The 13,742-nt window shown below is 41.8% G+C and overlaps 1 protein-coding gene across 3 annotated transcripts; it reads left to right on the top strand.

The window, feature by feature from the left end:
* On the top strand, positions 1 to 11,138 carry LOC122886022 (interleukin-10 receptor subunit beta-like). Of its 3 annotated transcripts, none has more exons than XM_044217884.1 (7): positions 1 to 501; positions 1,029 to 1,146; positions 3,161 to 3,339; positions 4,904 to 5,058; positions 8,129 to 8,279; positions 9,625 to 9,770; positions 10,034 to 11,138. In XM_044217884.1, exons 1-7 carry the CDS (start codon positions 444 to 446, stop codon positions 10,241 to 10,243), a joined length of 1,017 nt encoding a protein of 338 aa, XP_044073819.1. In that variant the 5' UTR covers positions 1 to 443; the 3' UTR covers positions 10,244 to 11,138. The 3 variants fall into 3 exon arrangements, with proteins under 3 accessions (XP_044073819.1, XP_044073818.1, XP_044073820.1); XM_044217883.1 differs by having other exon boundaries at positions 12 to 501; positions 1,029 to 1,152; XM_044217885.1 differs by lacking the exon at positions 1 to 501 and adding an exon at positions 579 to 937 and having other exon boundaries at positions 1,029 to 1,152.
* Positions 11,139 to 13,742: the final 2,604 nt, after the last annotated feature.

The raw sequence follows: 13,742 nt of genomic DNA, 5'->3' as shown, positions 1-13,742 counted from the left end.
CGCTTGCAGCTCCCAGGCAGCCTGAGAATACTATTCGTCCTGCCGGGTCATGATAACATAGCTACATACAAGGTGGTCCGTTTTTATTTACACACAACATAGCATCGACACAGTTATAACAGTAAGGCCAGTAAACACTTTTTTCATGTTACCAGATTCACGTAGCCTACAGCTCTACATTTCGTCTTGCTTCCCTCCATACCTGCACGCGCGTGCGTCCAGCACCAGCCGTGTTTAAACCGCGAACGGACACGAGCGGCGCGCTCACGGCGGCCGCCGATAGGCTGGTTCCCTGAAGCCTCAGACGTCTGTGTACAGGAAAGAGTTTCGTTTCCACGGAGCTCCCCGCCTCTAATCAGTCAATGCTACCAGGAAATAATTAATACACCGTTCACAAACGGAACAAGCACATTAGAAACTGACAGAAGAGCCTTTCGGATAACATGTCGGCTACTATTTGTGCCTTTCTCCTGACGTTTTCAGCACTACGCGGACCCACAGGTAACGCCATTTAGCGTGTTTGTCTTTGTTAATCACTGAAGTGAGTGGACAGGGCGCGGGTTATTACTGGAACTGTCAGGAGGAACTGACTTACCTTTAGGAGGACGAGCCCAGCTGGGGCTGTTAGTAGAAACGTATTTAGGCCCACAGTAGGAGTAGTTTACTGAAGAGTACCTTATCTTTTATATTAGAGCTTCACATTTTGATTGAATTTACATTGACTGAATTGGAAACAAAGTGTTTTGTGGCTTGTAACACAGCGGAAATACATGTGGTAAAAGATGCAAGATGCACCTGTTTTTAAGTTCTTTCAAATGATCCAAAAAAAACAATCACCAGGTAGAGTTACTTCTGTAAGTGTTCCAAGTGATCTACTGAAGATGCAAGTGACACCAGGACAATGCCGAGCACAAAGACGACAGCACCTGTAGTTCAAGTACAGTTGCTTAGATCATGACATTGCTTTTTTGTATCATCCAAATAATACTAACTTTGTGTCGTATTACATCTGGATTTTGACTGTGCAGTGGTATCAGGAGCCCTCAACAGACCCACAAATGTCCGCTTGACGTCCTATAACATGAATCTGGTGCTGAGATGGGATTCACCTGCAGGGGCAGCCAGCAGCCTGGTCTACACAACTGGGTACACGTGAGTCAGCATAGCACCAATAAACCCTCTCTGGTTTCATTAATCAGTTTGTCTATAAAATACCAGAAAATAATGTCTCAGAGCCTGAGACATTGTGGTTTTCATATTCAGTTACTTGTTTTGTCCAACCCGTAGTCTAGGTAGGTAAATAACATTACCACTCAGTGGCCCCCCGGTGCCAGAGAAATATCCAGGGGTGAGGGTCAGCATTTTTTAAAGTAAAACAAATAAATTCAGACTGACGTTGGAGAGCTGTATACAGTAGCAAGTAGCAGTGAAAAGTTACAAGTTTACAGACACACAGCGAACAGTATGGAGTTACACACCTAAAAGCAGAATCAAGCCTTAGGTAGTCTACCATTCCACTGCTCGGACAAAAACACAGTAGCTACCGGCCGGTTGAATGCTATTTTTACATATGAATAGACTCTATGTGCCCAATCATTCGTGCTGTTTCGTTTCTCTGAAGTGCTGTGATCAGACCGCTTACAAGCAAAACAGAATGTTCATCTGCCATGCTGATTCGTTGCTACATGTTCTGGATGGCAGCAAATTAGGAAATCAGGAAAAGCATGTTGTTATTAAAGTTAGTAAATTGTATTTGAAAAGTGGTCTGAGAGGTTGCTGAACTGGTAAATGCTTTGTTGCGTATTTGGATTGAGGGTTTGGGTTTAACAGGCAGATTTTATCAGGAGCATAATTTAACCGACAAAATCGCGAGGCAGAGAAGCACTAGCCTGTAACACTCAACACAGAACCTGTGACCAGTGAGACATTCCTCTTATCAACAACAGTATGAGTGGCGTTGTACAAAAGTACCTTCTCTTCTGGGAAAGAGGGCTGATACGCCCAGTATACTGTGACTGTTAATGAGCAAACACACTGTGTTCTGACACACACATTACACTGGTGACAACATCTGAGAACTATGCGCTCAGTGTTCTTCATTTGCTTGTCCACCTGTTCACTGCTATGACTTTTGCCGTGCAAACTGGGGTAACATCAGTGATATTCACATTATATTAGTTCATTTTAATTTAAAACAGTTGGTATAAAATGACAAATCTATAATTCCTGTCAAATGTGACTTTTTAATTATGCTGATAATGGTTAGAAGGTTAATGTGTACAATGTGTAACGTATAATGTGAAAGGTGTCGCTCATAGTGACAAACCCACAGAGAATTCTCACCTGACTGCTCTGTTCCCCTCAGCTCTACAGAGCTTTTTAGTCTATTTTGGATCATTGTTTTGGTTTTCTGGCCCACGCTTTCAGCTTTCATTAACCTTGTTTTTAGCAGCAGAAGGCAGCTGTTTGCAACAAAAAAGCCCTGATAAAATGACTATACGCTACCTGCCAAACAACAAACCGCAGACAAAGAAAGATAGCAGCTACCTAGTGAAACATCTAAAAGCTAGAGAGATGGTTGGTGGAGACTAAAACAGAGCTAAAAAGACAGAAGATGTAGGACTCTCATCAACCTCGTTTCCAGCAGCAGCAGCAAGCTGCTGTTTTCAGTGAAAAAGCTCTAAAATCCCACCGTACACTACCTGCCCAGCATCAAACCGCAGACAGACACAGTTAGCAACTAGCTGGGGAAGAAAGTGGAGCATCTGGAAGCTGAAGAGCCAGATGTTTTGCTCAGGAGTTGGTGGAGACCACAACAGAGGTAAAAGGAGTGGGAATATTGGACTAAAATCCATCAGGTGGACACAAACACGACTCCAAATGATTGCTAATGCTGCTCTGTGTCTGCTGGATGTTTAGATATGGAACTGTTTGCTAGCATGGTAGCCATAACCACCATATAGTGATACTATGTCTTAAGGTATAAAGTGGCAATAATGTGTTTTCAGCCCAATGCAGCTTTGAAGAAATACAAGAAAATATCATCAGGGTCAAGGGTTTTTTCTCTGCCATTCGTTTTGTATGTTGTCAGCCCAACCTGACCTGAAACTGAAGTCACCACTGGCTAATCGGTAATACCAGTACTGTGATGTGTCCACAGTTCCTCAGTCACAGCCTACAGAGTGGGCTGTGTGAATATCTCCCGCCTTGAATGTGACTTCACCCGCCTCAACATCTCCATCAGTGAGTACGGAAAGTATACAGGCAGAGTGCGGGCGCAGTTGGGGGCAGAGAGCTCCGCCTGGGTGGAAAGTAACCAGATTACCTTGGACAAAGATAGTGAGTACAAACTCTCTGTGTTTCAAGGCTTTTCACTGTGAAATACTGCACGTGTTCATTTGTATTGCAAAACTGTACAGTGGCGTTAATCGGCAAATACAGGCGGTCTTCTCTCAAAAACGCATGTTGTAATCAATTATTTTAAGATGGATTTTTAGCACTTAAATGATTCCTTAGTTAGTCAATTAGTCAATCGCCAGAAATTGATTCTGATTGTTATGAAATTGTAATGAGATTTAGTTATAATTATAGACTAGATTAATGATTGGTCAAACAAAAGAAATCAATTAAAGCTGCACTAATCAATATTTTTGTATGAACTATGGCTCAGTTGACTATGTGTAATTTGAAAGAGACAATGATAACCCAACTCTGCAGTTCCCCTTGGAGCATGTAGCATCTTTCCGCTCATTGTTTTGGTTTTATTGCCCACAACTTTACTGTCTTGGTTCAGTCTCACCGCTCTCGTAGCATACCTGCCCAGCAGACAGCAGCCAGACAAAGGTGGAGACCAGCTGCAGAACATAGTGGAGCATTTAGCAGCTGAAGAGCCGGATATTTTTCTCAGGTTTGATGGAGACCAAAACATCCATCAGGTGGACACAAACACCACCATCCAAATCAGTGCTAATGTTGCTATGCTGGATGTTTTTTTGAAACCGCGTTAGCCATAACGACTTTTTAAGCTGAAAATATGTGTGCTTAGCTTGTTGGCCAAAAAAACTCTGAACCTGATTAATGCTGCTTTAATTAATCGATGATGAAAACAATTGTTAGTTGCAACTCTACTTTTCTTGTTCCTGAAAATAACACAACAGTGTAGTTTTGTTTCATACCATAAGTCATTCTTATGATCAGAATAAGTGTTTTTAATAGTGTTTTAATGTAATTAATTACATTTTAAAATAGAATTTTAATCTGCAGTTTTCCATTATAGTATTTCTTTAATATTTGGGGAGAACTGGCTCAGAAGCAACACTTGACGCAGCTCTTGACTATATGTGCCTGCATGCTACATACAACTCTGGGATTTACTTAAGTACTCGCTAAGTTGTGGAATTTGCATCATCATACTGATATCCAAAAAACACTACTGCTGCTGCTGTGGGTGTATTCACCATGGGCGTAAGCTTTACTGGCTTCAACTCCATTAAAAATGAACAAGCTCAGCATGGCTGTGTCATCTTTGTGCTCTTGGGGAACAAATGTTAGTTTTGTAGTAGCAGCATTAATCTTTTTTGTTGACCCCCCCCAAAATAAAGTGTAAAAAACAAACAAACAGAGGAGTTCGCAGGTCTCACAGAGGTGGGGTGAATTAACAGATGTAGAGCTAGACGAACATTTGTTCTGAGGTATGACTAAAGACTGACTAAAAACTGTTATGTCATTGTCAAATTAAGTCAAACACCTTTTTGTCCTTACTGGAGACATGCCAGAGGTGATGTTTTTTTCATTGTTTTCAATCCCACAACCATTTGCTTTTGCCAGAAGGCTCTAGCTTTGTTAGCTCTGGAAGAACAGCTCCCTCTTCACGTTTTTCCACTCTTGTCTCTCTCTTCCTCAGCCATCATCGGTTCACCCAATGTCTCTCTCTTCACCAATGGGGCTACTATCGATGTCAGCATTAAAGATCCTGTGTTCAAGATCTCAGCGCTCAGGAATGTTTACAACTACGCCACCTACAACATCACCTACTGGAAGGATGGCCAGAAGGAAAAGGTGGGGTGCATGTGCTGTTTGAGTGGATCTCATACAGCTATGGTTCCTGTGTGGCACACTGGGACGAGCAAAACATTATTAACCATTAGGTTTGGGGATCTGATTCCTTGCTCGGCCATCCATGATAACAACATCTGTTCTGTGTACTCATTGAGCTTTGACGTGTTTTAAAATGGCATAATAAATGTTATGTCATGTGAGGACAATAACACTTAGAGCAAGTTATTAATATTTCCCACCAAACAATTAGAATTTGAATCGATGATAATGCTTAAAACCTTTTTGGTACTGACCCGTGTGTTTGAAGTACAGAGTATCAGAAACAGCAGTACCAACATTTTTTTAAATAATATATACTCTATACTTATTTGATAGTTATAATCTATAAACAGGCTTATGTGGTGTGACTGGAAGGACTGCTATCCTTGTAGTGGAGTAACCATTTTGGAATAATGCATGAACGCTCCCAAGTCGGAACAACAGAAGGTTTTTTGTGTTCCTCCTATTCTGCTGACATTGCATGAATGCAGCATAAATGCTACCATCAGCATGCTAACATCCTCAAAAAAAGCAATGTTAAAATGCTGATGTTTAGTAGGTAATCTTCTTTTCCTTTCGGCTGTTCCCTTTCAGGGGTCGCCACAGCGAATCATGTGCCTCCATCTAACCCTGTCCTCTGCATCCTCTTCACTCACGCCAATTAACTTCATGTCCTCTCTCACTACATCCATAAATCCCCTCTCTGGTCTTCCTCTAGACCTCCTGCCTGGCAGCTCCAACCTCAGCATCCTTCTACCAATATATTCACAGTCTCTCCTCTGAACATGTCCAAACCACCTCAATCTGGCCTCTCTGACTTTATCTCCGAAACATCTAACATGAGCTGTCCCTCTGATGTCCTCGTTCCTGATCCTGTCCGTCCTCGTCCCTCCCAAAGAGAACCTCAGCATCTTAAGCTCTGCTGCCTCCAGCTCTGCCTCTTGTCTTTTCTTCAGTGCCACTGTCTCTAAGCTGTCCAACATCGCTGGTCTCACCACCGTCTCCAACACCTTTCCTTTCATTCTTGCTGATACTCTTTTATCACACAACACACCTGACGCTTTTCTCCACCCGCTCCAACCTGCTCGCACTCGCCTCTTCACCTCTTTTCCACAGTCTCCATTGCTCGGAACCGTTGACTCTAAGTACTTAAAGTCCTGCACCTTCTTCACCTCTGCTCCCTGTGACCTCACCGTCCCACCTGGGTCCCTCTCATTGACGCACATGTATTCTGTCTTACTGCGGCTAAGCTTCATTCCTCTGTTTTCCAGAGCAGACCTCCATCTCTCTAGATTTTCCTCCACCTGCTCCCTGCTCTCACTACAAATCACAATGTCATCCGCAAACATCATAGTCCATGGAGATTCCTGTCTAACCTCATCTGTCAGCCCGTCCATCACCAGAGCAAACAAGAAGGGGCTCAGAGCCGATCCTTGATGCAGACCCACCTCCACCTTGAACTCCTCTGTCACACCTACAGCACACCTCACCACGGTCTTACAGCTCTCATACATGTCCTGCACCACTCTAACATACTTCTCTGCCACTCCAGACTTCCTCATACAATACCACAGCTCCTCTCTCGGCACCCTGTCATACGCTTTCTCTAAACCTACGAAGACACAATGCAACTCCCTATGACCTTCTCTGTACCTCTCCATCAGCATCCTCAAAGCAAATACTGCATGTGTTGTACTCTTTCTAGGCATGAAACCATATTGCTGCTCACAAATGCTCACCTCTGCCCTTAGCCTAGCTTCCACTACTCTTTCCCACAACTTCATTGTATGGCTCATCAGCTTTATTCCTCTGTAGTTGCCACAGCTCTGCACATCTCCCTTGTTCTTAAAAATTGGCACCAGTACACTTCTCCTCCATTCCTCGGGCATCCTCTCACTCTCCAAGATCTTGTTAAACAAACTAGTCAGAAACTCTACTGCCACCTCTCCTAGACACTTCCATACCTCCACAGGTATGTCATCTGGACCAGCTGCCTTTCCACTCTTCATCCTCTTCAACGTCCTCCTCACTTCACTCTTGCTAATCTTTGCTACTTCCTGCTCCACACCAGTCACCTCTTCTACTCTTCGTTCCCTTTCATTTTCCTCATTCATCAACTCTTCAAAGTACTCCTTCCATCTTCCCATCACACTCCTGGCACCTGTCAATACATTTCCATCCTTATCTTTAATCACCCTAACCTGCTGCACATCCTTCCCATCTCTATCTCTTTGTCTGGCCAACCTGTACAAATCCACCTCTCCCTCTTTAGTGTCCAGCCTAGCATCCAAGTCCTCATATGCTCTTTGTTTGGCCTTTGCCACCTCTACCTTCACCTTACGCTGCATCTCCCTGTACTCCTGTCTACTCTCTTCAGTCCTCTCAGCGTCCCACTTCTTCTTAGCTAGCCTCTTTCTCTGTATACACTCCTGAACCTCCTCGTTCCACCACCAAGTCTCCTTGTCCGCTTTCCTCTTTCCAGATGACAGTGTTTAGTAGGTAATGTTAACTCTAATTACCATCCCAGTTCAGCATGATAGCGTGCTAACATTTGCTAATTAGTGCTAAGCAGCATGTTTATATTTATTAAAGTCAATTATTGGAAAAACTATAGGAATCAGTACTGAAACTCGGGTATGGTAAATGGACTGTGCTCTTATAGCGCCTTTCCGACCATTCTTCACAATACATATCACATTCACCCACAGGTGGCAGATGCTAACTGCTCATCAGTCCAAAGAAACTCACTATCACGTTCACACACAGCAGATTGGAGTTCAGTGTCTTGCCCAAGGACTCTTCAACATGTGGGGGAAGATATCAGTTTCTATATCTGTCTTAGATTTAACAAGCTTCAAAACCAAAAGCCCGTCAGATGCTTATCATCTGTTTTGTGGTGGAGGATAAGATTGCAGCATGATTATCTGCTTTCTCTCTCTTCTCACCTGCTGTCTCTGTGGTGTCCTGTAGCTGCTGCAGGCCATCATGAGTAAACCAGGCCACACACATGACCACCTGTTACTTCCTACAGGCCAGAAGCATCAGCAACATACAGCAAAACCGGGTGGTACTGAATGACCTGGACCTCTGGACCAAGTACTGCGTCCAAGTCCAAATCAACACAGAGAGGAACCCCAACCCCAGCAAGCCCAGCAGAGCTGTCTGTGAGAGCACCACCAACGGTAAGTATCTTTTTCTAGCAACAAAGGCAGGGTTTTTATTTATTTGTAAAAGTACAGCCTGCTGTTAATCCTTGAATCCACCTGCAATTTTCACCACCACCTGAAGGGATTTGATCTGCAAGTCGTGGTAGCAAGCAGGAGACAGGAGGAGCAAATCATATATCTACCATATTCTTATAATGACTGCAAAAGACTGATGTGAACAGATTTTTAGCCATGCTAGCAGCGGGGCTGGTGGGATGGCAATGTCGGTTGGTCGGTCAGTCCATCCTCCACTTTGGTACAGAATGAAAATGACTCACATCTACTGGATGGATTGGCAGAAAATGTTGTACAGACATTTATGGTTCCCAGACAATCAAGTCTTTCTTCTTCTTGGTGAAATGTCTTTACAACTGTGGATGGGTTGCCATTAAATTTGGTACAGACATTTCACGTCCCCCTTCAGGCTAAATAGCACCATCATCAGGTCAAATTTTTTATTTGTCCAGTACTTTGGTCTATGACCAAATACCTGCAATAAAAGTCAGAAAAGGTGTTGTTGCTGTTGCTAGCTTGGCATACGATGCCCTCTATCCTTTAGACTTTTGTTACAGATAAGGAAACACTCATCAAACCCACAGTTCAGGCTTTTTCACTCACGTCATCTCTGCAATACGCTCTGTTAGGCGAACATCTGGTGCTACTTTGTATTTCTTTGTCACTCTTTCCAGCAATACTAAGCTCTGCAGTGACATTTCCTCAGGAAATCAGCATGTATTTGTGGTTGCTACAGAGTGAGCCAAGGCATAAAGTAGTGCAATGCTCTGTACAGTATGCCGGTTATCTGCTGTTATTTGCTGAAAAATGTGTTTTTATTGTGCAACATCAGAACTATAAACTACACTATACTGCACTCGATAGTTATCACTTTAATAGGCACACCTGCACAATCGAACACAAAAGCCATGCAATAAATCCTATCTTTGCGGAGCTTATAATTTTTAGTCATTATTGACTCTTTTATTTTATGGTACTTTTTAAGGCCATAGTTAGTGCTGATGCTGAACTGGACTGCATTCAATTGAGAGGTGTTTCTAATATGTTGTCCACCCGATATCAATAAGGGCAAATGTGAAACATCCCTGCAGGAGGTGTTGAGTTTCATTGACATTGGCAAAGTAAGTCATTTTGATAATCTGTGTGTAAGCGGGGTGGACTAAACATCCACACACATTCACATGTGTTGAGTTTTGCTGTGACTGATTCAAATCAAAATGCTCCAGGACGTGACAACAAGCAGCAGTAAACTGATATTAGAAACATACTGATTACTTCTGCTGTTCTTGGTCTGATTGTTTTGCAGAAAAAGGGGCTCCATGGGTGGCAGCCGTCGTGACGTTTGTCATCATGGCAATGGCAGTGGCTCTGGTGGTGGTTGCAGTGGTGTATCGGAAATGTATATCCCACTTTCTCTGCCCAAAAGATTCCCTGCCTCAGCACTTTAAAGAGGTGTGTGTTTATATGTGTCTGCATGGATTTGTGTGTGCACACGGTTGTTTGTAATGACTAATTCACCTTCAAACCTTGTCAAGTCTGGGTGCATGTGGCAAGCAGCAAAACGTGATTTTCTTGTATGATTTTAACTGTATGCATTTGTGTATTTATGCAGTAAGAGTCCTGAAGTGTTTCGCCTCATTTGGATGCTTTAGCCAGGTGTTAATGAGTTAATTTAACACAAACTTGAATCACTTTGCCTCCTTCCTGCCCCCCAGTACCTGCTGGCACCCCCCAGCTCACCCATGTACCTAGCCATGCGGAACTCCCACCCACCTGAGGAGATCTACCACCAGGTCAGCATCATCGCACACGACAGGCCTGTGGAGGAAGGGAGCCCTCTGGAGGCAGCAGGGCCGCCACAGTGGGGAAGCGATAGTGGGAAGAGGGACAGGCTGAAAAGCACAGAAGCAATGAGGAAGAGCTGATCTGCAGGCTGCAGTCAGTTGGGACTGTTTTATCACTGATTATCAGCAGAGGCGACTTTACACTGAGACACTGAGAAACAGTGAAAGTGCTTGACTCAGTTTGAACGCTACAAATGCTGCAGCAGTCCCATATTATTCCTTGGAGCAGGTGCTACTGTGAAGTGATTGTATGGAAGAGCCACAGAGACGTGTAGGTACAGGATTGATACGTCATCCAAGTGAAGTTATTTTTGTGCTGTACAGTCCTAATGTTGCTCTCAGTATTACCACATACTGTACTTAACTGAAGGAGCGTGGCATGCCTCATTGGAGCTGACCACACTAAAGTATTTATGCTGCCATGGTGCTATAAGATGCCCATCCACCATTTTCTGTGTATAATTCTGTATTAAAGTATGGATGTGGACTTAAAAAAACTACATAATCTGCCATTTAATGGGCACATTTTGTAGTTTTAATTGCCTGATTGTGGCAATATGAAGGTTTTCTTAATGAACAGGAATTCTGAATTCAGTGGGGACAGTTCAGAGAAGCTAGAACTGAAAGCGTGTTTGTCCTGGTCTCTCTCAGTTAGTCGTGTGCTGGTAGAAGAAACAAGGCAAAGCTAACACAATGTCCAGCTCAAAGGTTTACACATTCATCTTGTCCTGAGAAAATGTGCTACGAGTTGGTGTGTCTCTGTTGGTTTAGTTTTATTCTGACATCAAACAAAATGTACATAACTTAGTAAAGGTGTACATAACATGGAATGCAAATAAATGACCTGTACTGCATAAACATTAGGAAAAAATGTGTCATAATATAATTTGCTCGACCTGTTTTCTTTAAACTTGAAGACCCCCCTCCTAAAATGTTATAAGACATATAAACATACAAACTCTGGTTTGAATAATGATTTGTGTGATGTGATTTTTCCACAAAAAAGATCTTTTTCAGCCTTTTTCAGGGCAAGATTAACACAACTGTCAGAAACAGTAAATATTAGACAAAGAACATTAGAAAAATTAACATTCATTTCTGTATATATTTAATTGCAAGAAACACAACATGAGAACGTATGTCACAAAACTTAAGAAGACAAACTAAGAATACAAGAGGCTTGTATTCATTAGTCATTAAGCCTAAACTCAATAGCAAAGCTTCTGACCTGTAAGCACATTCCTCTTAAAGGTGAGAAAATAATAGTGTTTTTCTAGGAGAACATGTTTTTTTAATGAATTACAACTATTGATGGTGATCGCAGGAAAAGTGAAACATGAAAGACTTTTTCCTGTAAGTAAAGCATTACAGTTCCAGCTCAGTAATTGCATTGCAGTTACTGAAGTTAATTAACAGATAGGTTGTTGTTTTTTTTATTTAACTTCTTTAACTTCCTTGTTGGTGTAAGAAGTAGGCTACATTTTTATGTCACTATTCCCCTGTCTTATGTCGACATACAACCGATGTGGAAGATATGTATATGGAAAGAGTGGGCCAATTAAGTGCAAACACAACTCTGAGGCTCTACCTTTTATATACAGCTTTTAAGATGTTGTGTTTATCTATAAACCCACTGAACGTAACTAAGCCTAGAATAAGTGTGTTAGGCTAACATAATGTATTACATGTAAGAAAGGCAACAAGTACGCTATTAGTAATTATTTTTGCTCTAGTCCCCAGCACTACCTTGTTTTGGGTGAGAATCAATTCAGCACCAAAGCATTTGAGATACAGCTGTATTATAGTTCATCAGTGTTAAACACACCACCGGGCAGGCGCAGTGCAGGCGTGCAGGAGGAGCTGCAGCTGAGACTGCAGTCAGTAATGCCTCGAGCTGTGTTGGAGAGAGAGAGCGGCATCATCTCCGTTCACTCTATCAGGCCACTTTTTTTAGCAATTGGGAACCATGGAGATGCTGAATAGTTCCCACCACTGGCCACGCTTCAGTTTCACACAGCTAGCATACTGTGTGCACACGTATGAATTATAGACCTATGTATTAACAGTAAGTATATATTATACATGTCTTTGATTAAAACACATTTCTGAGGAAAAAGACTGTTACCTCATTGTATTAACTTACTGTAACACCCATATCCAAAGTCATTTTTACTCTTGAATTTAAGTGAACCAAAACGTACACAGTATGCATATACTCTTTATATGTACATAGATTCCATCTGGTAATGAAAAGCAATCTACCAATCTACCTACATACTGTGTAATCAGTCATCTACCACATAGCCTGTAAACAACCATAAACTTTTCATTTTCAAAATAGTTCTTATTCTATTTTAGACATCAGTGTGATCACTACTGACCAGTACGCCGAAATGATTCACAACACTACAGTATCCCTAGTAGTTTCCCTACCACCTCCGACTACAGAATACAAGCACTTACAGTCATTTTTGAATTATTTTCCTTCCCACAAGTTACCCACTAGCAAACTATGAGCTGTAAACTCTATGGAACAATATATGCCGCTACTACTGATTTAAAAATGTAAATGTAAAACACCCAGTCATGTCCATGGCTGCTAATGATAAAAGTTCTAATAAAGCAAGTGTGTAAGTAAAATAATAATAGTAAAAATGGTAATAAGTAAAATCTCTCTCTATAGGCTGATGAGATGAAAATCTGTAACATATTGCTAAGAATGTTGCCAACCAGAAAATATGATAGCCATCAAAATTCCTACAGTGCTGCAGCTACTCGCCCCCAATATATGGAATTGTTTGGTGTCTCCATGAAAAAAATACCTGGCCCTATAGAGTGAGTAGAGTGCCTCAAGCTGCATCAAGCTGCAGATATAAGATCAGAAGCATTATTATTGTTCTTTCAAAATCAAAGTAGTGTCACTGTGGTCTGGTCTTAAAACACTGCAGTGGCCTAATGGGTTGGAGATACATACCACAACAGTTTCTGAATATCGTATATTACTGAATGATGAATGATAGGTGTTGTCATGATGTCAAATATTTCTGCCTTCCGATGAGAATATTACAATACTGGAATCAAAAAGAAAATCTCATGACAGTTGTTGGGTCTGCTTATGTTGCCAGAAGGCACTGTCAGTCAAATCTGGTCAAACTGCACTCACATCTTCCTGATGAAGTGGGTTCGCAGTTAAACTGTTATCACTTAATACCTAAGGAAACTATTTAGCCATTATCTAAGGTACATGTGGTGATATTGGGAATCTTCTCTTGCATCAAGAAACGATTTCTATAATGCATAGATAACAGGAGATAGTAGTATAGGAAGGAATAGGACATGAGAAAATGAGAGTTAAGGGTTTTGCCACATTGTGCAGCTTATATGATATTTGAAGATATGTGATAGGGGAAGGCATGTATGCATATGGGAAAAACTAATGATATATTCTTCAAATGATTTTTTTAAAACTTTAATTTTGACCGTTGCTTATATAGTCACAGATTAAACCAAGTCTTCAGGCGTTTTAATGTTGGTTCGACCTGGCTATTATTTTGAAAGTGCAACCGGAACACTACTTTCA

The sequence above is a fragment of the Siniperca chuatsi genome, linkage group LG12, assembly GCF_020085105.1.
Source record: "Siniperca chuatsi isolate FFG_IHB_CAS linkage group LG12, ASM2008510v1, whole genome shotgun sequence".
Lineage (NCBI taxonomy): Eukaryota > Metazoa > Chordata > Actinopteri > Centrarchiformes > Sinipercidae > Siniperca > Siniperca chuatsi.
The sequence above is the reverse complement of the archived record's forward strand: the minus strand, read 5'-3'. Positions and strand labels throughout refer to the sequence as shown.